The following is a 25010-nucleotide window of genomic DNA, read 5'->3' as shown; positions in this document are numbered from 1 at the left end:
TGCCTGAAAGAGTTAAATATCAGGTATGTAAGTGGCTGACTCAGTCCTAACTCAGACAGGAAGTGACTACAGTGTGACCCTCACTGATAAGAAATTCCCCTTTTTTACCTCCTTTCTTGCTCTCAGAAGCCATTTTCTGCTAGGAAAGTGTTTTATAGTTGGAATTTCTTATCAGTGAGGGTCACACTGTAGTCACTTCCTGTCTGAGTCAGGACTGAGTCAGCCACTTACATACCTGATATTTAACTCTTTCAGGCAGAGAAAGAAAAAAAGGAACACAGCATAGTTATCTGTGTGCTAGGCACTGTACATACACATGTCTATCTCATTATGTCACATTTCAGTTGTGGTATCCTTTAAGCCCCACCAGAGGTTCTCAATCGGATTAAAGTCTGGTGACTGCGATCGCCACTCCAAAATGTTCCAGCCTTTAATCTGTAACCATGCTCTAGTCTAGTGGACTTGGAGGTATGCTTGGGATTATTGTCCTGTTGAAAGGTCCAACGTCTCCCAAGGCTCAGGTTTGTGACGGACTGCATCACATTTTCTGCTGCTCTGCTCTTTGTTGATTCATATGAATCATATCTCGCCGCTCTCCTCAGAGCTGTTCTGCGCTTCTGAGCCTTTGCAAGCAGGCAGAGCAACGGTGATTGGATGGATGGGGAGAGCAGCTCCAGCGTGATTGGGCAGTGCAAAGCGGTGCTGCTGAGAGCTGCCTCCCTGGTTGGCTGGCATGTACAGAGTGCAGCACAACTTTACATCGGGTTATAGCAGTTGAGGCCAAGTTAAAAAAAGATAAAATAAGGACTATACCATTTGTCATTTATAGCTTGCCAAGGGTTCCCCTATGATGGGATTTCAGTTACAGAAGTCTATCAGCGCTAGTGCAGGGACATGTAGATAATTAAAGGGCCGTATTAGATATTGAAATAAATGTCACAGTGAATCTTCTGTATGGTTGGTGTAACTACTGTGGGGGTGCTAAAAATTGAAATCTTTTGCGGTAGTGGTCCTTTAAAGGTAGCCATACACTGGTCGATTTGCCATTAGATCGACCAACTGACAGATCCCTATCTGATCGAATCTGATCAGAGAGGGATCGTATGGCTGCCTTTACTGCAAACAGATTGTGAATCGGTTTCAGGCTGAAACCGATCACAATCTGTTGAGCTGCGCCTGCCGCCTGTCCCCCCTCCCCCCCCGTATACATTACCTAAAGCTGGTTCCAGGTCCTCTTCTCCGCGCTGCACGCATCCCGCACCGCATCCCAGCGTACACTGTGTCACTCCGTGACCAGGAAGTTCATACAGAGCGCCCTCTATATGAACTTCCTGGTCACTGGAGTGACACAGGAAGTTGATGTACGCTGGGATGGAAGCAGGAACAGAGTGGTGCAGCGCGGAGAAGATGCCCGGGAGCCAGCGTCAGGTAATGTATACTTGATCGGATCGGCCGCCGCTAACGACGCGTTCCCTACCCGCGGGCGATCGATGGTAATTTCCCGCACGGCGCGATCGACGGACCGATCCGATTTGGGGAGGAAATCGGATCGGCGGGTGCTTTTAGCGCGAACGATTGGCAGCAGATTCGATCCCAGTGATCAAATCTACTGTCGAAACGGGCGCAAATCGGGCCAGTGTATGGCCAGCTTAAGAGTGGTAGTCTTTAAGAGGTTGAATAATTTTGTCAATGAAGAAATCACAAAATAAACATTTAATACTGTATTACAAAAACAATTGATGTCATTTTAGTTACATTTGGTTTTTTAAAAAGTCCTTGTAAGATTTAATTCTGAACACAGAATACACGTTGTGGTGCGCTAGGAGCGCAGACGTTGGCAGCCAACTAATCAGGAGAATGTGTGCGTTGTGAGATTAGATGTTCCCAGAAGCGTTACATCGTATTACATTGTAACGCATGGGAACACACACCTGTAATGTGAATGGTAACATGAAAGTCTATGGACTTTCATGTTGTCATGTAGATTGCACACTATGTGCGTTGTGTCAAAACTGACAGCGCAGTACATAGTGTGAATGAGCCCTAAATAACGTCCTCTTATAATGATAAGAATGCATTTACATTTCTAAGGGAAAGTTATTTATAGTGGTGTCATGTTTAGTTTAGTAAATTCTCCATTTGTTTTGCTTTAGGCATGGCAATCCATTACTATGGTCTGTTATTGTTAGAAGATAGACAGTGCTTATTTACTTTTTGCACACAAAATTTCCTTGTTGCAAGTTTTAAAATTCCCTGCAATTTAGGCATTTTTTTTTTATTTTATTGTCTTTGTATTTCTAAATTCATAGAAATATCCAAACCAGCGATGGTTTTAGTGTGGCGGGTGCATTGCAGCATAACTGAGTAGCTTCATATGGCACTGCATGCAGGGTGTTACTACAAAACACGGTTTAACAGTGAAGCATACTTTCCATTGACGGTAGGCTTCACTGTATGTGCCGGTAAGTAAAGATAATATGCACTGCTGCTTTCCTGTTGCACTCCTGCTGTTACAGGAAAACCACCCACCCTAGCCTTACCATTTGTCTTCATTATAATTTATATACACCATGGATACATATTTGGAGTGTATGGTTGTGGAACATTTTCTTAACCAGTAGATCATAAAATTTCTTGATTTTAAAATATTGATCTAATAAATTAAAAAGAATTAATCTGTTGTCAGTAAACAATTAGCAAGAGCATTCTTACAAGATTCTGTTCAGCTATAGATCTTAAAATTAACAACCGGTGGGCACTCGTAAGGGCTGCCCCGGCACAGAGCTCCTGCTTTCACCCCTGTTTTTCCCTGTTTTTGTGTTTTTAATTTTATTTTTTTATTTTTTTTTGCGTTTAGGTTAGTCAGCATTAGGGCAGTATAGTAGTAGTAGTAGTAGTAGAGTAGTAGCTAGTTGTAGTAGCTCCCCCCGCACCCCGCTCAGCCGTCACTGCGCACAGCCTGTCCCACGTGGGGACCACGAGGAGAGCGAGCTCAAGAACTGATCCGGGCTTCCTGCGACCCTAGCTGCCACACCGCATCTTCTGCCGCCACCTCTCAGGGCTACCCCGATCTGCAGGCTCAACCGCGGTTGAATCGGCGACGGATGACCACGGCGAACTGACTCACGGTTCCCGCAGCCTCTGATTCAGCTGACGAGCCGCGCGGGAGCCGGCTCAAGAGCTCAGAAGCCTCGGAGAGCCAGCCTGCAGCTCTCTGGCTCACCAGAGGAGCCGACTCATAAGCGCAGAGAGCCAGTCGCAGACCGGAGGGCCGTGATCCGGAGGAGCCAGCTCAGAAGGAGCCGCAGAGCCAGCCACAGACCCGGTCCTGGGAGCCGCAGTGAGCCAGCCACAGACCCGATCCTGGAGAGCCAGAGAGAGCCAGCCACAGACCTGATCCTGATGCCCGTCGATCCCCCATGGAGGATGCCTGCCTGACGACCCGAATGCCTGCCTGAAACTGCCTGCCGAGCGACCACTGCAAGGTCCCCACCACCGAGGAGAAGGGCTTTGCCCAGCTGCAGAGAGCCTACCTCCCACAGCTGACCATCAGGGGTAAGGCCTCGCTCCACACACTGCCTGTCTGCTGTCCCACCGCAGGCCTGTCCCTCTATAGATCCCTCTGGGCCTAGTCTGCCGAACTTGTTTGGGTCCCTCCTTAGATTCCTCTGGGCCTAGCTTGCTGAACTGCTACATAACCAGCCTGCATGCATCCCTGCTGAACTTTGATGCATTCCCTGCTGTCTTTTGCTGTGCAGTACTGACTGTGGCAGACTCATGCTTGCCTTGTGCTGATCCCTGCTGTACCATGTGCACCACAAAGCTGCCACACCGCTGCTGTTGCACTCTGGCTACTTTTCTTTTCTTATAAGCTTTGCTAACTACTAGTGAACTATTAGCCCCTATGAGACAGTGTCTGCAGCATACTACATCCATCTGCCAACACATTGTTTTTGTTTTTATATGTATGCGAGCTACTAGCCCCTATGCCACCGGTCTGTTTATACGGTACCGGCGGAAGAACTGCTGTACTCTGCTTTGCTGTATGATGCTACTGTATGATACCTGCACTGTATGATACTACTAATTACTGTATGCCTGAAATATTGCTCTGCTGTTATGATACTACCACTTACTGTATGCTTGATATATTGCTTTGCTGTTATAACTTGTACCCACTGACACAGGTCAACTACCACTCTGCTGCACCCCCCCACCGGCAGGCCCCTCACGATGCAGGCCCAACCCCCCCCCCCCCCCCTACAACCCACCGCACAATCTTCAGTAGAGCCGAACTCTTACACTGGGAGCATGAATCGAACAATGCACTCCCCGAGGCTACCAACCTAAAGGAGGCGATCTGGGAGCATGTAGACCTCCTAATGAGAAAGTACGAGCTAGGACACAGAAGAAAATGCCACAGAGGGAAGCGTGCAGGAGCACTGGTGAAACTGAAAAAGAAAGGGCTGCGGTCACCCATTCCATCCATTCTCCTGGCCAACGTCCGCTCCCTTCCCAATAAGCTAGATGAAATTCAGTTACTGAGCCACAAGCCCTCAATCGAAAAGAGCACCCCCGTTCTGTGCTTTACAGAGACATGGCTCAACGACAGTATCCCAGATGATTCCCTGCAACTGCCAGGCTTCAACCTCCTTCGCGCGGACAGAGACTCCACCTCATCTGGTGAAAAGAGGGGTGGAGGGGTATGCTTCTACATCAGCTCCAAGTGGTGTCGCAACTTGACCATCCTGACCAAAAACTGCTCTCAAGACCTCGAAGTCCTCCTAATCAACTGCAGACCATACTACTCACCAAGAGAATTCACCTCCTTTGTACTCGCTGGGGTCTACATCCCCCCCGACGCAGACGCCAAGTGTGCCACACGTACCCTAAGCGACATCATTGCGAAATGGGAGACGGCCCTGCCAGACTCCCTCTTCATCATCATGGGGGATTTTAACCAAGCCAACCTCCACTCAGAGATGCCACGCTACGTACAGCACATCACATGCCCAACCAGGAACCAGAACACTCTGGATCACTGCTACACCATTCTCAAGGGCGCTTACAAGGCTGCCACTCGAGCAGCCCTCGGCAACTCAGACCATTGCCTCATCCAACTGATACCTACCTACAGAAGGTGACTTGAGAACTCCAAACCAGCCCTTAAGACAACCAAGAAATGGACGACGGAAGCAAAGCTAAAACTACAGGCCTGCTTTGACTGCACCGACTGGTCAACCCTTGCCCCACCGAACGGCGACCTAGATGAATGGGCAGATAGAGTCACATCCTACATCAATTTCTGCGAGGACACGTGCATCCCGTCAAAGTCCTATAAAGTGTACCCCAATAATAAACCCTGGTTCAACAACAAGCTACGCCTGCTACGTAAAACCAAGGAGGAAGCCCACAAGAGCAGCAATCGGGAGGAGTTCAGAAAGGCTAAAAACACCCTCAACAAAGAACTGAGAGCGGAAAAAAGAAGGTTCTCTGAAAAACTGCGGCTGAGCCTTTGCTCAAATAACTCGCGCGAAGTCTGGAAAGGTCTCAAGGTGGCCACAAACTTTAAAACTCCCCCTCATCACACGACTCCCAGTGCTAAGCTAGCGGAAGATCTAAACAGGTTCTACTGCAGGTTTTGAAGACGACCAAGTAGAGGATGTACCTTATGACCAGGTGCCACCGGTCGCGACCTCTCAGGCTCATACTAGCCCAGGCCCCCCAGCCGCACTGATGGTCTCAGAGGCCGAGGTTCTTAGACACCTTAAGCTACTCAATCCCCGGAAAGCCTCGGGCCCAGATGGTGTGTCAAACCTCTGCCTTAAAACCTGTGCAGAACAACTGGCCCCAGTCCTCACTTCCCTGTTCTCACAATCCCTAAAGGAACACAGGGTTCCCTCTTGCCTAAAAAATCCTCCACAATCATCCCCATCCCAAAGAAAACCAGGTGCCACTGACCTAAACAACTTCAGACCTGTCGCACTGACATCAAACATCATGAAGGTCTTCGAGAGGCTCGTCCTCTCTCACCTGAAACACACCACCAAGAATTTGATGGATCCTTACCAGTTTGCCTACAGGGCCAATAGGTCTGTGGAGGATGCCATCAATATCAGCCTTGAGCACGTTCTGAGCCACCTGGACAGACCAAACACCTATGCCAGGATCCTCCTCTTGGACTTCAGCTCCGCCTTCAATACCATCAGCCCCGACATTCTCTTCGACAGGCTAGTTCTCCTCAATGTGCATCCCAGCCTCTGTAGCTGGCTGAAGGACTTTCTCACAAACAGGACTCAGACAGTCAAGCTGGGCACCTTCTCCTCGCAGATGCGAGTCACCAACACGGGTGCCCTCCAGGGCTGTGTCCTGTCCCCAATGCTGTTCTCGCTGTACACAAACTTCTGCAGCTCAACAAGCAACTCGGTCCAGGTCATCAAGTTTGCAGCTGACACCACCATCCTTGGTCTTATAGAAGGGAGCGATGAACGAGCCTATCGCCAACAGATTGCGGATATCTGCAACTGGTGCAAGGCTAACAAGCTTGTACTGAACACAGCTAAAACCGCAACTGATCATTGATTTCAGAAAAGGCCATCCTGAACTCCCCCCGGTCCACATCGAAGGCACTGAGGTTGCCAGGGTCCCGCATGCGCGTTTACTAGGCACCACCATATCCAGCAACCTAAGGTGGGAGGAAAACACCACAATGACCCAGAAGAAAGCGCAACAACGCCTGTTTTTTCTACGACAGCTGAAAAAGTTTGGAATGTCACTAGACATTATGACCTGCTTCTACTCTGCTGCCATTGAGTCAATACTTGGCTCTTCCATCATCGTGTGGTATGCAGGGGCCTCTGCGAGAGATAAGTATAAACTACAAAGTCATAAAGTCTGCAGAAAGGATCATCGGTACTCCCCTCCCACCACTCAACCTTCTCTACTCGTCCAGACTGCGCTCAAGGGCCGCTAGGATAGCAGGAGACCCCACCCACCCTGGCAATGGCTTTTTCAGTCTTCTCCCCTTAGGCCGCCGCTACAGGTCCCTTCCCACCAGGACCACTAGACACAGAAACACCTTCTTTCCCCAAGCCATTGATCTCCTCAACGCACCCTCCCAGTCGCACTCCCTTGCCCCAGCGCTTATATCCGGGTAGTAGCCCACCCATGTTACACTACCCCAACTAGTCTAGAGCTACTTAATTACTCTACTGCCCTCCTGTACTACTTATTGTATACCTGCTTGTCCACGATACTGTATATCCGTATAATTTGTCTTGTGTCTACGATACTGTATATCTGTATAATTTGTCTTGTGTACTACTCGAGCCTGTCTGTGCCAAAAATAATTCCAGGTACAAACCCCTGTACTTGGCGATTAAACCTGATTCTGATAGAAGGACCAGATGGTTCTGACTAAAAAAGTGCGTATACACATCCAATTTTGATTGGCCAGTCACTGGTCAACTGTACCACCTCCATGTAGTATGAGGGCCAAGAGCCTTTGAATACTATGAACATATTGTGGCGCAGAGTGACAGGAGAGTACTGGGAGGGGTGATGCCAGCAGAGCCTGGCATGCTGCAGCAAGCATTGGGTATGCAGTTGGAAACCTGCTGGCTCCCACGGTGGACGGTAAGTGCGCACACATCTCCAGAGGCAGCAGTGATGTGGTGCTGAAGGCCACTCCATGGCACAAATGCCTCATTCCACATCGCTCAACCGGATAGCTAGTATTCGCCTAAGTCATGCTCTTTACATTCCATTATCTCTCAGGTGAATCTGGCAATTGGTTTTACGCATATAAAATGGACATTTGTCTCAAGATAAAAACACTTAACCACCTTGGCGGTATGATTCTTAGGTTTAAAAAAGCAGTACAATCTTTTTTGCATGCTTTTAGACCCTAAAACTAGGAAATAAAGAAGGGGGGGGGGGGGGGAAATGCTGCTATGGTGATCTGCAGCAGCCCAGCACATAATCAACTTCTCTCGGATCCAGCACTGCAATTTTCCCTCCATCCTCCTGGTGGCACTGTAACCCTGTAGTAAAATCGCTGTCAAGACTGCAATCTCACCAGGGGGATGCAAAGCCCCCGTGGAGAGAAAGAGGAATAGCAGCCGACATCGGGATCCTCCAGGTGAGTGAAAAAGCCCACTGTGCTCATTGCTCTGCATATACCTCCGGCAGCAACCACAAGTCACACTCGAGGTTACTACTCCTGGCTTTTTTTTTTTTTTCCACCCAGAGAGATTTCCGCTAAGGAGATAAATATCTCAAATTTTCTATGCAGCTATCACTTACAGTCAGTTTTATTAAAGAGGACCTTCAGCCTAAACAAACATAATGTCTTTAAGTTACATTTGTTATGTTAATTAAAAATATATAGGCAATACATCTTACCCACCCCATTTTAAAAGAACAGGCAAATGAGGGCAGCCATCTTTTTGGTTGAAAGGAGGCGACGGAGCATGAGACAGTTCCAACTGTCCTGATCACCCCTCCCAGTTGCTAGGCAATGAGAACAGACATCTCATCATGCTTTGCTCAGCATCAGGGGGAAAATGCCTGGGCAGTTTTCTTTGATGGGGCAGAGCTTAGCTTCTGTGCAGCTAAAAAATGAGGCTTGGATAAGAAAAACAAAGTTCTGAGGCTGTGAAACTGTTAAAGAAACACCAAGCTTTTTCAGTGCTGCTGCGTAGCTTTTTAGTCTGGAGGTTCACTTTAAAATCGGACGGTGGTGAATTTCTTACCGACAGGTTTAGGACTCCTCCAGCTCCTCATGGGAGATCAAGGTTTCCTTCATTTGTTAAAACATATTCAGTCACAAGGGACCATACACAGATGGCAGCCGGACTCGCCTTTTCGCTCTCATTGGTTTCACACAGTTAAGATGGACACTTGTCTCAGGCTCGGTTCACAGAAGGACATTGTGTTGTAAAGTTGCAATGCAACAAAATAGTGGTAAAGCACATTAATGCCGCATTACCATTGCATAAAGTAGGTACAGTAACGTATACAGGCAATAAAAAGTGTGCTTACCTGGTAATGTGTGCGTTTACAGGCTGCACCGTTACCATAACACTACATATACCAATGCAACACTAACATCCCACTATGAACGTCACAAACTTTTCATTGCAGTGCGGTTAGCTGCGTTATAAGACTTTATAATGCAGCGTCCTACTGTGAACCTAGCCTCAAGGTAAAAAAGCACTTAACCGCCTTAGCAGTAATCCCAAGTTAGGCTTGGGACGGAAAGCTGTAGAACAGGGTGGTGATCCCGGTGCCTGAGTGAGTTTCATGCAGGAGCTGCTGCAGCCCTCTGTAGTAGGTTTTTCTTCTTGTTAGTCTAAAAGCTTGTGAGGAAAGGTTATGGCTCTTAGACCTTAAAAAGAAATGGTCAGGCAAAAAATAGATAGGAGTTTCACTTACTTGGGGCTTCTACCAGCCCCATGCAGCCATCCTGTGCCCTTGTAGTCACTCACTGCTGCTCCAGGTCCCTGCCGCCAGCTAGTTTTGTTTTTTGCCAACATCAGGGTCAGCAAGCCACCATTTTTACACATTCCCGCAGGAACATTAACACATGCATTTTTTATGCGTTACTGGTTCAACGCGTAAAAAAAAAAAAAAATGTACGCGTTGAACCAGTAACGCATAAAACATGTGTTAATGCGTTAAACTAGCTGGCGGCGGGGGACTGGAGCAACAGTAAGTGACTACAAGGGCACAGGATGGCTGTATGGGACTGGTAGAAGCCCCAGGTAAGTGAAACTTTTTTTTTGCCTGACAATTCCTTTAATTAATAATCATAATGCCAGGAAGGTTAAAAACTAAAATTTCCCATTTAGCTTTCACTTAGTCAGTATTATTAAAGGGACACTGAAAAAAAAAAAAAAATATATGATATGATTTGTATGTGTAGTACAGCTAAGAAATAAACCATTAGGAGCAGAGAAATAAGGAATATTGTTTCCAGTACAAGAAGAGTTAAAGAGACTCTGAAGTTTCATAAAATGCCACTTTTTATGTAACAGTTACCTTCAGCAGTATAAACAACATCAATAATATTTATATAGCGCTTTTCTCCCTGGGGACTCAAAGCGCTGTGTCACCCTAACTAAAATGCTGCATCCCCGTGGCAGATCCCTGGTTTTAAACCCCCGTGGGAAAATGCAGGGAGCGCTTTGTCAGAGGCAGGCAGGCTTTGGGCTGTAGCTCTGCCCCCATGCGTAGCAATGCCCGCTGATTGCCACTTCTCCCCATCCCTCTTACTCTTCTTTCACTGGGAGAGGCAGAGATCCGCAAGGGATTGACATGAATCGAGGCAGAGCTGCAGCTCCAAGCTCTGCCTTCCCCAACAGCAAAGTCCATGACTTAAGTTGTGGATTTTTGCCCCGGTATTTGGGGTTTTTAAAACCAGCGATTTGCCACAGGGATGCAGCGTTTTTTTGTTAGGGCGTTACTGCTGAAGGTAACTTACATATAAAAAAAAAAAAAAAGTGGCATTTTATGAGACTTCAGAGTCCATTTAAGAAACTCCAGTTATCTGTGCAAAATTAAAAAAATTAACTCCATGACTTTCAAAGTCGCAGAGAGCGCTGTCTTCTGAAGCTTGTTATTTCAACTGTCAGTCATTGTATCTTTTTCTCTCCAGAGGACAGGTCAATAGTTCACAAGACTGCTCTGTAAAATCATTTAGAATGCCGAGTAGAGGGTAAACTGCAAATATAAGAGAATGATGCAATGTAAAAAAAAAAAAAAAAAAAAAAAAAAGAATTAACTGAAAATATTTTCTTTGCTACTAATCGTCTAGTAATTATCCGTACTACACAACCAATTCATGATATAATTTTATTTCGCTTCAGTGTCTCTTTAAATCAGACGGCATTGAACTTACTGAGCCATCAGGTAGGAAAAAAAAAATAAAAACCCACACACTTCCAGTGACAGCTGCATAGAAAGTTATGCAGAGTACATGTTGCATTGTATGCTAGTGCATTCATATCCTAAAATTACAAACTTTTGCAAATGCATAACAAAACAATGTTTATTACAAAAACAAACAAACTATAAATTACAAAACACCATATTTCCCAAAGATTGATAAAGTGCTAATTTTTTTTTTTACTTTAAAACTTGTACAAAAACACACTAGAAACTGGTTATTTACAGGCTGATTAGGTTGTGGCTTCTCTTATCACATTAAACCGTTCATATTCCAGGAAGGGAGAATTACTCTTTTCTGTGCAAAGTGCTTATACAGTTTCCATTTTTAACCAGTTTTACACAAAAAAAGTCAGTTCATTTTGCAGGTATCCACTGAATTCAGTGTCAGTAAAAAGACAATTAAATGGGTTTCCTAAATTCCATTAAAAACACTGCAAGTTCAGGATGAAGGTATGACCTGCAGGTGGATGGTGGAGTTATGTATAAAAAGAGGGAGTAAAGAAGTCTACTCCTCTGTTCAGCTACATGGAGGGGGTCACAAAACACCACTCTGGAAAATCCCTTGCAATCTCACTGCACACCATCTGTGGTACATAAGTCTTTTCCTAAAAAAGGTGTCATGTGCATAGTGCTTAGGAGCTAAAGTCATTGAGATGTGAAGATGAATTACTCCACTTTTATGTTCCAATCCAGCAGGTCTTTATTGTTGTGCAAGAACAGGATTGTGTCTATGTGTTTCGGCTGCAGAGCAGCTCTGCGGCTCTGCAGTGGACCAGGTCTGCCAAAGGCATGTCCAGGCTCAACAGTAGTGGCTGGTATGGCAAGGTACAGGCGAGCTAAACCAGCCAGTGCTGGGTACCTCTGATGATTACTATTCCACCACTGAAGAGGGTCTCCTGTACGTTTGCAGATAGGTTCCACAATGTAATTCTCCAACTGCTGATGGACTTCAGGCATACATGCTGTTGGATCTCTCCCCAGAAGGAGGTCATATAGGCTGTCGGATTCAATACTAGGACTGTTGTGATTTGAAAGTTCAAGGCTGTCATTGGTGCATTCCATTACATGAGGCAAGACCCATAATTGGTTTGAATCGTATTGTTCATTCTGCTGAGAAAGCATGTTCTTTACCCTCATATGCAGTTCTGCTCTAGCACATGGTTTAAGAAACCTCAGCTCCTTAAAACGAGGGTCCAAAAATGATGCAATTATTGCTGGATTGGCTATTAATATTCCTTCATCCAACAGGTTCCAGTACTTAGACATCTCAGCCCGTATTTGAGTTGCAGCAGCTTTAATGGCACCATTGCTAGCTTCACAAGTTTGCCCAAGAGCAACAAAGACACCAAAAACACAGGGAACTACTGAGGAAATAGAAGCATTCTGTGGTTCTTGCAGGAATTCCGTAGCAATCCATACGGTTTTCAACATGAGGACCAAGTCTTGCAGTAATTTCCATTGCTGCTCCGACAAATCCTCTCCTTTTTGCTGCTCTAATACGGAAAGGACAGCCCACTTGAGATCCAGCAAGTTCTGACACATTTCCAAAGTAGAGGTCCAGTAGGTGTCTGTATCTAGAGTCAACCTGGGCTTCTTCATACCTTCCAGTTTTAAGCTAAGGATACAGCTAGCTTTAAAGTCCTCCTGGAAGTAGCTAACCAAGCCCCTGGCTGCATTCAATGCCTCTTTCACTTCCTGGACCTCTAGCCCTGCTTGAACACAATGCTGTAAGATATTGGCAGTGCAGCAGAGACTTGTCCACGCATAGGTTTCTTTGAAACATTTGTCATAAAGGGACACCAAGGATGAACGATCAAGTACAATATAGGACACTTTATTGGTAGATAGTCCATAGTCCCCCAGAAGAACTTGCAAATGCTCTGCCAGATCATCTTGTGTTTTGACTTGGTGAACACTTTGTGTCTCCAGTAGATATCTACAAAACTTCCATTTTCCGTCAATAATATTTGCTGTAACAGAAAGGTAGGCCCTCTGGGAGTGATCACACCAGTTCTCAATAGATATGACAACAGATGGAATAGCTTGAAGACAACACTTCAGTTGCTGCTTCATTATGGTGTATTTATGCCATAACATTCCAGCTAATTGTGTTTGGCATGGCAGATCAATATTTGGTTCCAAGTAAGCCAGTAGCTTCACAAAACCCTTTTCTTTAACCATGGTAAGAGGATGGAGGTCACGGTATATCATCTCTAACAAAAGGTTAGCAATTGCTTGTGCCTGGGATTCTGTTATTGATGAACACAGGCTATTAGAAGGCAGTGCTTGTTTGAGTCTCTTGGCTGCCCCCTCCTGGTCAGAAAAGTCCAGTTCAGATTGGTCCTTAATTTCTGGGATATCAACACTGTGAACACTGTGCAGTTTGAGCAGGTGCTCTCTCATACTTGTGGTTCCATTTTGAAAGGAAAAAGTCTTCTTACACACTTTACACTCAACATAGGCACCACTAAGTTTAGTGTAATAATTCCACAACTTTGTCTTGGATGTCACCATAACACCTGTGACCTTTTCTCGTTTCTTTCGTGGTGTAGTAGCCAAATTAGATGCCATCGCAGAATCATGTATCTCTGCAGCTGTGAGGACAGAGAAAGATCGAATATTACACCAGTTCATAAAAATGTTCTCTATATGAAACTAAAAACAAGATTTTCTATATTGTTTTGTTCCTATTTAGCAGGAACTGCAGTTTTTGTTTGTGTTTGTGTTTTTTTTTTTGGGGGGGGGGGGGGGGGGGGGGGGGGCATCAACAAATCATCAGAAAAATATTTAATAAATCCACCTCTCCTAGGACAAAATATATACAAATATACACACAAAGCTCCAATCATACAGCCATATGAGACCATAAAATGGCACATGCATGGTTTTCCACAAAATTTGCTTTAACCACTTCCTGACTAAATGTTCCCCCCCCCCCCCCCCCCCCTTCTGTACCAGAGCAATATTCACCTTTTAGCGCTCCTCACATTCATTCGCCAATAACTTTATAGCGACTTATCACAATGAAATGATCTATAGCTTATTTTTTTTCACCACCAATTCAGCTTTCTTGGGTGGTACTTTTTGCTAAGAATTATTTTACCCTAAATGCATTTTAAAGGACTTACGAGGTCAAATGGTTAAAAAAGTCAAATACCTGTATGCTAATTTAAGGCATGGAGGACGCCGCCTGCGCCCTCTGTGCTGTTCCGCCGGGTCCCCTGCGCTCAATAGCCCCCCGGCCGGCTCCCGACCGCTTGGCCTGGGTCGGGCTCTCTTGGCTGCACAAAGATGGCCACATGAGCCGGCCGCGGCTGTGCAGTCCGCTTAGCCGCGAGTGCGGCTGCGCAGATCTAGAGCCAACCCACCACACTACAAGTTGTGTGGATCGGGGGGGGTTGGCCCTAGAGCTTCGCAGCCGCACTCGCGGCTAAGCGGACTGCGCAACCGCGGCCAGCTCATGCGGCCATCTTTGTGCAGCCAAGAGAGCCCAACCCGAGCGGTCGGGAGCCGCTAGGGGGCTATTGAGCGCAGGGGAGCCGGCGGAACGGCATAGAGGGCGTGGACGGCGTCCTCCGTGCCTTTAATTAGCATACAGGTATTTGACTTTTTTTTACCATTTGAGCTCGTAAGTCCTTTAAATGTGAATATTAAGGGGAAAAAAAAAATAATTTCTCAATTTTTAGCCATTGTAGTTTCAAAATAAAACATTCTACTGTGGATTAAACCAACACATTTTATTTGCCCAGTTTATTGCAACTTTTAAAATATCTCCCTAGTAAAAATGTATGGCGACAATATTTTATTTGGAACTTAAGGGTTTATTTTTTCTGTTTTGCGTCCATCACTTATTACAAAACCATAATCACAAGAACAGCAATGTACGATCGAGATTGAAGGAAAAAAAAAAAAAAAAAAAAAAGTACAGGCCCTAAGGTAACTATGTAATTTTGTTGTCATGTTTTTATATGCAAATTTGGGTAACTATGGGAGAGAGAGGTAAAAGGTTAATTTTAATGGTATAGGTGTTATTTTTATTAAATAAAATGTATGTAGGTATATTTTACTATGTGGCCACAAGATGCCCCCACACATTTTCTTCCTACGTGTACTGTTAGTACACAAACAGCATAATACGTGGATGTGTTAGTTTGTTACAATGACCGCAGACATCGCATTGATGTCGGCGATCATTGACACAGACATTTAGATAGGTGAATAGGAACTGTGTTCACACTCACTGATCTGTGGACTAAACGGGTGGCAACGAGAACGCGCGTGTGCACAGCGACGATCGCGGCGGGAGGTGTATATCTACACCCCTATGCGGCAACTGAAGTCCTGCGGGGTGTAGATATACTGCCGGACGGCTACAGTGGTTAAGAAATGTAGCTCATTAGGTGCACATATGCAACGAGTTTTTTTTCTCATTGGTGATTTTTTTTTTTAATACTCTATTTAGAATAACTTTTCTGTCCTATACAAGTGTGGGGAGAAAAAAAAAAAAAAAAAAAAAAAAAAGGTGGAAAAGTACTTTCAAAACTATTTTAAGTATTTCTTTGCTTGCTAGTGATTTAAAATACGTTTTGACAAGTTTGAAGACACTTAGGGGAAAACTCAGGAGAAAAAGTGAATTGCATATGAGCCTATGGGCTCTATCACAATCAGGCATGTGGTAAAGGATTTTTTTACCTCTATATTACTGCCAGCGGTAATTTCCGCATTTTTTCCACATTCACCAAAATTTTCAGCATGCGGGTATATTGCGGAAAAAAGTGCGGTAACACATGTAAACAGGAGTTAAACATGCCTGAAAAAAATTGCATTAAAGTCCAGCAAACACACCCATAGGCGTCAGCAGGTCTTAAGTGGGTTACCATGGAAACGGCCACTCGATCGAGCGGCCTTTCCATGTCAGTTCACGGAGGGTGCCTCCGTGAACAGCCGGAGAGCCGCCGATCGCGGCAAAATGTAAACACGCGGGGAAGAAATCCCCGCTGTTTACATCATACGGCGCTGCTGGGCAGATCGGCGATCCCCGGCCTCTGATTGGCCGGGGATCGCCGTCATTTGATAGGCTGAAGCCTATCCTACAATGCGCAGGACGGATGCACTTCACAGCCAGAGCAAGAGGGCGGAAGAGGTAGGGAGGGCGGAAAACGCTGCGGAAGGGGGGCTTTGAGGAGCCCCCCCCAGCTCGGCCACACAGAGCGGCGGCGATCAGACCCCCCCCCCCCCCCTGCAGGTCATCCCCCTAGTGGGGAAAAAAAAGGGGGGGTTAAGTCTGATCGCTCTGCTGTATTCACAATCTGTGCTGCGGGCTGCAGAGCCCACGCAGCACAGATCTCTAAAACACAGCCCGGTCCTTAAGTGGTTTTTAAAGTGGATCCGAGGTGAACTTTTACTCATTGCATAATTGCGTTCCTTTCCTATTGTTTATAGGGCATTCCTCAAGCCAAATACTTTGTGTTAATGCTCTAATTCCCTATAAACTTAACGAGCCTCGCCTACAGCCTTTCAGAGAGCCTAGCATTTCAGACAGTAGCAAGGGCTCAAGGGAGCTCAGTCTGGGCAGGAAGAGGGGGAGGTATTACTAGCCAGAGATTTCAGAGGAGGAGGATTAGGCTGAGTGCTGAAGATGCAGATAAGCTTACCTATGTGTAATGTTTACAAACATGGCTGCTGTCATATCACAGGAAGAAATAATCATATTCTATTGAAACTGTTTGCAGCTAGATTTGCTGTGTAAACTATCTAAACTTTAGATAAGATATAGACAAGTTACTTGTTATAGTTAGTTTTTCATCACGGATCCACTGTACTTAACGCAGAAATAAAGCGCCTTACTTTGTGAATTTTGGATCTTTTTCAGAAATTACCGACTATTGCGGTCATGTTCCACATTATTTGATATGCATAGCGCTAAATAAAGTTTGTTAAGAGCAAAAAGAATCGCCCATAAAACACACCCGAAAACTGTCCTAAGCTTCTCATTGGCTTGAAGCATTCTAATTTACCGAATACCATGGGCGTAATCATTTAAAAACTGTAGAGGATGTTGCGATAGAAGAACTGTTGAAACGGCACTCAATCATGTTGGCGGAATTTCCCTATGAGGTTTACCTCTGAGTCACTTTGACCATACTAACACCAGCCTTTTAAATCCGATTGGCCTTTACAATGACCCATTGCAACAGCTTCTAATTACAATAAATGCATAGAGGGAAAAATAGTTTATATCTTTACTGGTGACTAGGGATGATCAAAGCGATGCAAATATGCATTTTGAAAATGGACTAATTTAAACCCAGGTTTAAATTGCTTGCTCCTTTTTTCAGCAGCATATGTTTGCATAAAAATTTGTATAATTTTGGAAGAATTTGCATCTTTTTGATCATCCCTACTGGTGACAAGATTTGTGGATTTCAATTATCAGCAACCCTAGAACAGACTTTACTATGAGAAAGGCTACAACCCAGGGTTGGGTGTAGTGGTGTGGCAATAGGGGGTGCAAAGGTAGCGACCGCATCGGGGCCCTTGGGTCAGAGGGGCCCCACAGGGCCCTCCCTCAACCACAGTATAAGCTCTTTATTGGTCCTGTGCAGGTATTCATCACTTCTATAGATGCTTTAAATGGTAGTTATTAAAAAGCAGTTCCCCCACCCCCTTCTTGCACCTCTGACACTGTGGTTGCCTTTGGCAGGTTTTGGTGTGCCATATCAATTGTTACATATAGTGCTTGGGCCCCCCCCTATGTAAAATTTGCACCAGGGCCCATCACTCCTTAGCTACACCACTGGCTCTGTGTGTGTGGGGAAAGTATTTGTGCCTGTATCTCTTAGGAAATAGGTATGTATCTTGCTTTATTTACCAATCAGCAGAGTAAACGGACAGTCTGAAAGCAGAACAAACCTTTTAGGCTAGGAACACTAGGCAGTAACGGTAGCGTTACAGAAAATGCTAGCGCTTTTGCCACTAACAAAAGTCTATAGGCTGCATGTTAACGCATACATGTGCTTCTTGCACACCATGCAATTTCTCATCAGGTCAAAGTGATTTTTTTCCATCGGGTCTAATCTGATTTATGATCACTTCTATACAAAATTGATCAGACAAGCGATCGGAAATAAGATCCAACCTTTTGAACATAATCAATTTGACCCATCTAACGGAAAATTGCATGGTGTGTACCAGGCATAAGAGATTGAAACCCTTAAGAACACCTGAACTGAGAGATATGGAGGCTGCCATATTTATTTCCTTTTAGCCAGTTGCCTGCTAATCTCTTTGGCTACAACAATGGGCTCTTCTCAATGAGTTACCGCATGAGTTAAATTAGGTAGTGATAAACCCCGGACCAAAATATCTCCATTTTCAAGTTCACAATTTTTTTTTCTCCCTAAATTACCTCATGCGGTAAAAGTGAGGTAAAAGTGTGGTAATTACCTCAAACTTTCTCAAATTTGAGATTCTTAATTGAAAAGTTGGTGTTAAGGATTTTTTTTTTTTTTTTTTTTATTACCTACAAATTGTAGGTGATAATTTCCACTTCTCTGCTTTTGGCCTTCAGGATGGAGCCTATGAGCTTTGTTTGCTCAAGTTTGTCAATTTTACATAGAAGGCAGAAAAGACGAGTGTGTCTAATCTCAAGGTGCACTTTCAGACCTTGTACAGTCTTTTAGATGATTTAATAGATGCCGAGGAGGAAATTCCTGTCTGCTCTAAAACATAAAGCAACAGCATAATTCCCTTTAAAGAAAAAAAATATGTCTTTGTTACAGCTGATACAAATCCAGCAAAAAAAAAAAAAAAAAATATCTCTAGTGTATGTACTTCCTGCTTTCATGGAAGCAGACATAGGGTTAACATCCTGTGTTTACACATTAGCTGCTCTGCTGAGGCAGCCAGCCAGCTGGCACAGCTGAGAGCTAAAATTACAGTTGTGATTATTCACAGATGAGGGGGAATTAGACAGGCTAAATTATGTACATACAGGGTGCATTTCTATAGGTTTTCCTTCTGTCCTGTGCAACAGTTGAGGTCCCACTTTAAATGTGACAGGCTTTCCTGGGTCGTCTCTGTGTAATGGGTGGCAAGCATATGGGCTGCCCTACAGTGGTAAAAAAAAAGCTTTATTTCTGTACATATTACTGACAGTTTTATCACCTGTTTTACCGCACGTTTATCAAACATTTATCACAATTGGTACATTTTTAGTGAGTACTCACTATTTTCAGTGAATTATCACTGGAGGTAATTTTTTACCCAAAAAAAGAGTTACCGCACATGAATAGAGCCCAGTGTGTGAATTACAAACCTGAAACAAGCACGCAGCTAATCCAATCAGAACACCTGATCTGCTTGGTTGTTCAGGTTCTATGGATAAGAGAATTAGAAAGAGGATCAGCAAGACAGCCATGCAATCTGCATTGTTTAAAAGGAATTACATTTCAGCCTCCAGTATGACCATGCACAGACAACAAACAAGTAAACATATAGCAGGCAAGTCCATACCACTCATATCTGTACATGAACTTCAGAATGTTTGATTACATTGGCTTGTATATTATAAAAAAAAAAAAAAAAAAAAAAGATTGCACACGCTCACAATCCTAGAGTTTGCTGATGCCGTTCATGTTAGCCTGCTAGGTGAACTGGGGAGTATTCCAAGAAAGCATAGCAACCTGATTTAGCAGACCACACAAAAATACATTTAGTTACAAATACAGGGAACAATCCCCCAGCTAGATTTTCCTAGTTTATAAACTAAAGCAGACCAATGCCACATTACCATCAGTTTGATCCGACCGCTCAGCTCTCATAGCACCATCCGCCGAAGGCATTTAAATCAATCATGTGACTTAATGATCAGCTGATGCGCGTTGTGGGCGGACGTGACGTTGCGTGTCTGTCATGTGAACAGTGTGGGCGGAAGCAGCGCTGTGTCAGCGGCTGACCAGAAGGCTTCTGCAGTAGTGAGTTGTCGCTCATCCAAGGATCATCCCTGACCCCTCCTCATCACCCGTTGTCATCCCCATCACCGGTCGCCCCCCTACACCCACCCCGGCTCAGGCCCGACCTCAGCCATGGACAATACCGGCAAGGAGAAGGAGGCCATGCAGCTTATGGCTGAGGCCGAGAAGAAAGTGAAATCATCGCAGTCCTTCTTCTCCGGGCTGTTTGGGTGAGTAGAAATTTCGACATGTCATAATAATTACCAGAATGATCAGACCAGACCTGTAATCTACTAAAATAATCATGAAATCATCTGACTAAACATTTTATAAGAGTAATGGCTCCCTCTCTTTCTTTCTAGTCCAGTCCACAATTGCCCATTAATGACTTCATTTTGCTGGAACTGTTGTGACTTTAAGGGCCTTTTTCCACTACCCTGCGACTTGTTTCCGATCGCAAGGTACATTAAACTAATGGAAACTGCAGCAGCAATTTCCATTACTGCGATCTGATTGCGATGGTCCAAACGCAATTGTCTTGCCGCCAGGGCCGGCCCTAGACTTTTTGCCGCCTGAGGCAAAATTAAAAAAAAAAATCACCCCCCCCCCCCCCCCCATAGGGCCACCGAGCTGGAGGAGTAGCGGGCAGAAAGGGGGTATTGGGCCTAGAGGGGGGGGGGTCAGTCCCCCCCTCCCTCGCCTGGGTCCCCCGATCTGCGCTCCTCTCCAGCTGTAAATAGCTAAGTACCAGCATATAGATTAAGAGGCAACGGGCGGGGACCACTCATCTTTTCAGCGTTCCAAAGTGCGCTCCACTGACGTCACTTCCTGCAACGCCGTCCACTTACAATACAGTGGGCGGCGTTGCAGGAAGTGACGTCAGTGGAGCGCTCGCTGGAACGCGGAATAGGTGAGTGATCCCCACCCGTTGCCTCTTAATCTATACGCTGGTACTTATCTATTTACAGCTGGAGGGGAGCGCAGATCGGGGGACCCAGGCGAGGGAGGGGAGGTCCGACCCCCCCTCCCCACCGCTAGGCCAAATACCCCCTTTCTGCCCGCTACTCCTCCAGCTCGGCGGGCGGGCGGCCCCCAACCCACGGACAGGCGGGTGCCACCCCCCCAGATCTGCCGCCTGAGGCAAATGTTTCACCCTGTCTCATGAGCAGGCCGGCCCTGCTTGCCGCATTTTGGATGCGATAGAGTATAATAGCTCAATCTCATGGTGGAAATTGCAATTGCCGCATTTTGGATGCGATAGAGTATAATAGCTCAATCTCATGGTGGAAATTGCAACTGCGTAGCCATTTGATCACATTTCTTAGGGCTTTTTTCCACTATGAAAAGCGATCACGATTGCAATTTCCACGATGCGATTGCGATTGAGCTACTATACTCATTATAGTACAGCTCAATCGCATACAAAACACAGCAGGACGACGATTGCACTTTGACCAAAATCGGATCACACTAATGGAAATTGCTGCTGCAGTTTCCATTAGTTTAATGTACCTTGCGATTTGCGATCAGAAGCAAATCGCAGGGTAGTGGGAAAAGGCCTTTACATTTTCTACTGAAGCGATTGTCCGACGGGTGTACAGTGGTTTTGTGATTTTGAACTGGAGAAAAAATGGGCAGGAAAATAACTTTGCCAGAATAGTGGAAAAATTGAATAGTGACAGAATTGCTATGTGATTTTTCTGACACTCCTATACTTTATATGGGAGGCCAGTCGCATGAAAAATGCATTAAAAGATCGCATAGCGACAGAATTGCATTTAGTTATTAATTCCATATTTGCGCTACAAACGTGCTACACTATCTGAGCTCCTGTTGTCTCTGTGTCTTTTTTTTCTCTCCCTCTAGGGTGTTCGGACACCCCACCACCCTCAGGGCCTGTTTCCACTACACGCAGATTCTGCATGCAGAAAACTGACTCCAATGAATGCCTATGGGCCTGTTTCCACTGAACGCGATTTTCCTGATGCAGATTTCCCATAGGCATTCATTGGAGTCAGTTTTCTGCATGCAGAATCTGCGTGTAGTGGAAACAGGCCCTCAGGTACATCAGTTAGATTGATCTCTATTAAGGTGCCCATTAACAATACAATTTTTCTTTCAGATTTGATCTTTCAACGCACTTTTTATGATCGACTGTATAGAAAACTGTGCCGTTTGTGGTGCAAATCGATGTAATGCAATTCTTTGATCGGAAATGGAAAAACAATCGATTTATATGATCGAATTGGAATGTAAAACCTTCTTAAATCGTTAATAGGAACAATCAATTATTACCTTCCGATTAGTTACGATTGTTCAATTCGTGTCTAAAACTCGCATCGAATGAAAAAATTGTACCATTAATGGACACTGGTTTTTTTTTTTTTTTGGGTTCGTTTTTTAAAGAATACCTGAGCTGAAGCTCGGGTTACAAATCACATACTCTCCTAAGAAGAGGAAAGCCTCTGGATACTATAGAGTCCTCCAGTACCCTTCTGCCGCTAGTGGACCCAGCAAAGATTTCCGTCAAGGCCTTGTTGGAATTCCTATCTGATTGGGGGCTGCGATCCTCCTCAGGCACGAGCACGGCCATAATGCGCCTGCACAGGTACACCCGTGCGTGCACAGTAAGCTGGAGCCGCTCGTGCATGAGTGGCTCTGTTACAGCCACAGGGCTGTGGAGTCGGTACAAAAATCATCCGACTCCTCAGTTTATGAAGCCTCCGACTCCAGGAACCCAAAATTACTTTGACTCCACAGCCGTGCACCAGAAGAGGAGCGTGGCCTGATGCTCCGGAGGGTACTGAGCAGCGGCTGAGAACTGGAGGACCACGTGGGAAACCTCTGGAGATTCCAGAGGCTTCCCTATCATTAGGTGTATGATTTCTTTCTTCTCTTTTTTTATTTTTTTATTTATTTATTTTTTTTTACTTAGGTTCGTTTTAAAGTTTATCTGTCAGGCATAAAATCAAAAATCCATTATTTATGTTTATCTTGTAAACAAGTTATAAAGATGCTAACCAGGCAATCCAAAAGTTAAAATCACTACAGTGTTCTCCCCAGGCCCTTTTAGCTGGGTGCTCCACCCAGCTAGTTTTGGTGAGCACCTGGTTGTCATCGGCTCACTTCCTCCTCTGCTATAAGCTGAGTTGTGCAAAGAAGCACCAGTCCTGTAGTCTCTCATCTCGCCCCACCCGGCTACTTCTTCATGCCACCCGGCTACTTTTTCATGCCACCCAGCTGGAAAACGTTTCTGGGGAGAACACTGCAGAGGTTCTTTTCTCTTCAACAAGAGTAGGAACCCTTCTGCTACTAAGTCAGACAAATGACCTCAAGCCTTCGGTAGAGGGGAGACTCAAAAGTTTCTTCCAGCTTGGAAACAAATTTCAGACGGCAAAATCAATTTCGACCTAATAGAGAATGGATACAAGCTGGAAATCAGGTTCCAACCTCCCCCAGCCGTTTGATCACATGGACCCCCAGAGACCCCTTGAAGGCTGAAGCAATTCGGAATTCAATTTCCAAATTACTTAGAGCAGGAAGTTATTCTGAGAGTTCCTCCACAGGAACAATTCAGAGGATTTTATTCAAAGGTGTTTGTGATCAGACAAACCTCAGGAAAGTACCGTATGATTTTGAACCTCAAACCTCTGAACCCTCACATTGTGGAGAAACACTTCAGAATGGAAAGCATTGCCTCAGTTTGGAATCTCATTTGGCCAGGAGCATTCATGGCCACTGTAGATCTCTAAGTATCTGCATGTTCCAATTCATTCCAGCTTTCAGAAATGCCTACGATTTGCTCTTGTCGTGGGAGACTCTGTATGCTATTTTCCAGGGCTGTGGAGTTGGAGTCGGGGCAATTTTGGGCAGTTGGAGTCGGAGTCGTGGTTTCATAAACTGTCTGAGTTGAGTTGGAGTCGGAAGATTTTTGTACCGACTCCACAGCCCTGCTATTTTCAATACCGAGCTTTCCCATTCAGGATATCCTCAGCCCCAAGAATATGCACAAAGATTGTAGCAAAGGCAGTGTCGTTCCTTCATCTCCACAATGTGAGGGTTGTACCGTATCTAGACAATTTTTCTAGCAGATACAGTGGAGGGCTTAAAGCAGGATCTAGATTTTTCTCTACAGATTTAGGTTGACTAGTAAGCGCAGAGAAGTCAAATCTTCTTCCATCCCAGAGACACTTTTTTGGGACTTCTTTGGGATACAGTTCAAGAGAAGTGTTTTCTTCCAGAAGTCAAGGTACAAAACTTATATCAGTAGATCACAAGTTTTCAGACAAAGTCGACAGTATCAATTCGGGAAACTGTCTCTGTTGGGACTCATGTCCTCATCCATTCCGGTGGTAGAATAGGCACAGTCATTCCCGAATACTACGGTCATGGCTATTAAGAAGTTGGGACAGAAAACAGTCCTCCATGGACAAGGAGATCTCTCCTCCAGTGGAGGTGATACATTTGCTTCATTGGTAGGAGGATGTTCACAGGCTGTGACAGGGCAGATAGTGGATCCAATCAGAACCAGTGAAAATTTTCACCGATGCCAGTAGTTGGGATTGGGGGTCCCACTGTCGGTATCAGCAGGCACAAGGGACATGGCCAGAGGAAGTACACACGAGATCAAATTTCAAGGAATTATTATCAAGATGGGTCTACAAGCCTGCCTTCCTATCCTTGAGAGAGAGCTAATCATTTTTTCGGACAACATAGTGGCAGTTTCCTACATCAGGAAGCAGGGGGGCACAGAGTACGAGACTTGAGGCTTCTGGCTTTACAAATAATGGACTGGTCAGAAACAAACCTAAGGTCCTTGACAGCAGCACATATTCAGGGTCGGAGAAACAGGTGGACGGACTCCCTAAGTCGGGTGCCAATGATGGAGGTGAATGGTAACTAAATCAGACAGTTTTCGACAGCATTTGTCTCAATGTGGGGCAGATCAGTCATGGATTTGTTTGCATCCCCAGACAATGCCAAGGTAGAGGATTTCTGTTCCCTTCATCCTTTATCTTCAACCAACCGCCTAGATGGTCTTTCTCTGCAATGGCCAGAAGGCCCGTTATATGCCTTTCCCCCATTCAATCCGGTACCGAAGGTGCT

General features: G+C 45.2%; 2 protein-coding genes across 3 annotated transcripts in view; one reads left to right on the top strand and one right to left on the bottom strand.

Moving 5' to 3' along the window:
- Window positions 1–11107: 11107 nt before the first annotated feature.
- Window positions 11108–19789, bottom strand: LOC137528184 (E3 SUMO-protein ligase ZBED1-like). Of its 2 annotated transcripts, none has more exons than XM_068249445.1 (2): window positions 19742–19789; window positions 11108–13544 (listed from the first exon to the last, which is right to left on the bottom strand). In XM_068249445.1, exons 1-2 carry the CDS (start codon window positions 19770–19772, stop codon window positions 11617–11619), a joined length of 1959 nt encoding a protein of 652 aa, XP_068105546.1. In that variant the 5' UTR covers window positions 19773–19789; the 3' UTR covers window positions 11108–11616. The 2 variants fall into 2 exon arrangements, with proteins under 2 accessions (XP_068105546.1, XP_068105549.1); XM_068249448.1 differs by lacking the exon at window positions 19742–19789 and adding an exon at window positions 19268–19316.
- Window positions 19790–19860: 71 nt separating this feature from the next.
- NAPA (NSF attachment protein alpha) overlaps window positions 19861–25010 on the top strand; it is a 45462-nt gene continuing 40312 nt past the window's right edge. Inside the window, exon 1 of the mRNA XM_068250584.1 lies at window positions 19861–20134. Coding sequence (XP_068106685.1) covers window positions 20037–20134 — 98 coding nt within the window. The 5' untranslated portion in view covers window positions 19861–20036. The remainder of the gene's footprint in view (window positions 20135–25010) is intronic.

Source organism: Hyperolius riggenbachi, chromosome 8 (genome assembly GCF_040937935.1).
Source record: "Hyperolius riggenbachi isolate aHypRig1 chromosome 8, aHypRig1.pri, whole genome shotgun sequence".
In the NCBI taxonomy this organism is placed as follows: Eukaryota; Metazoa; Chordata; class Amphibia; order Anura; family Hyperoliidae; genus Hyperolius; species Hyperolius riggenbachi.
This window is presented reverse-complemented; position numbering and strand designations above follow the sequence as displayed.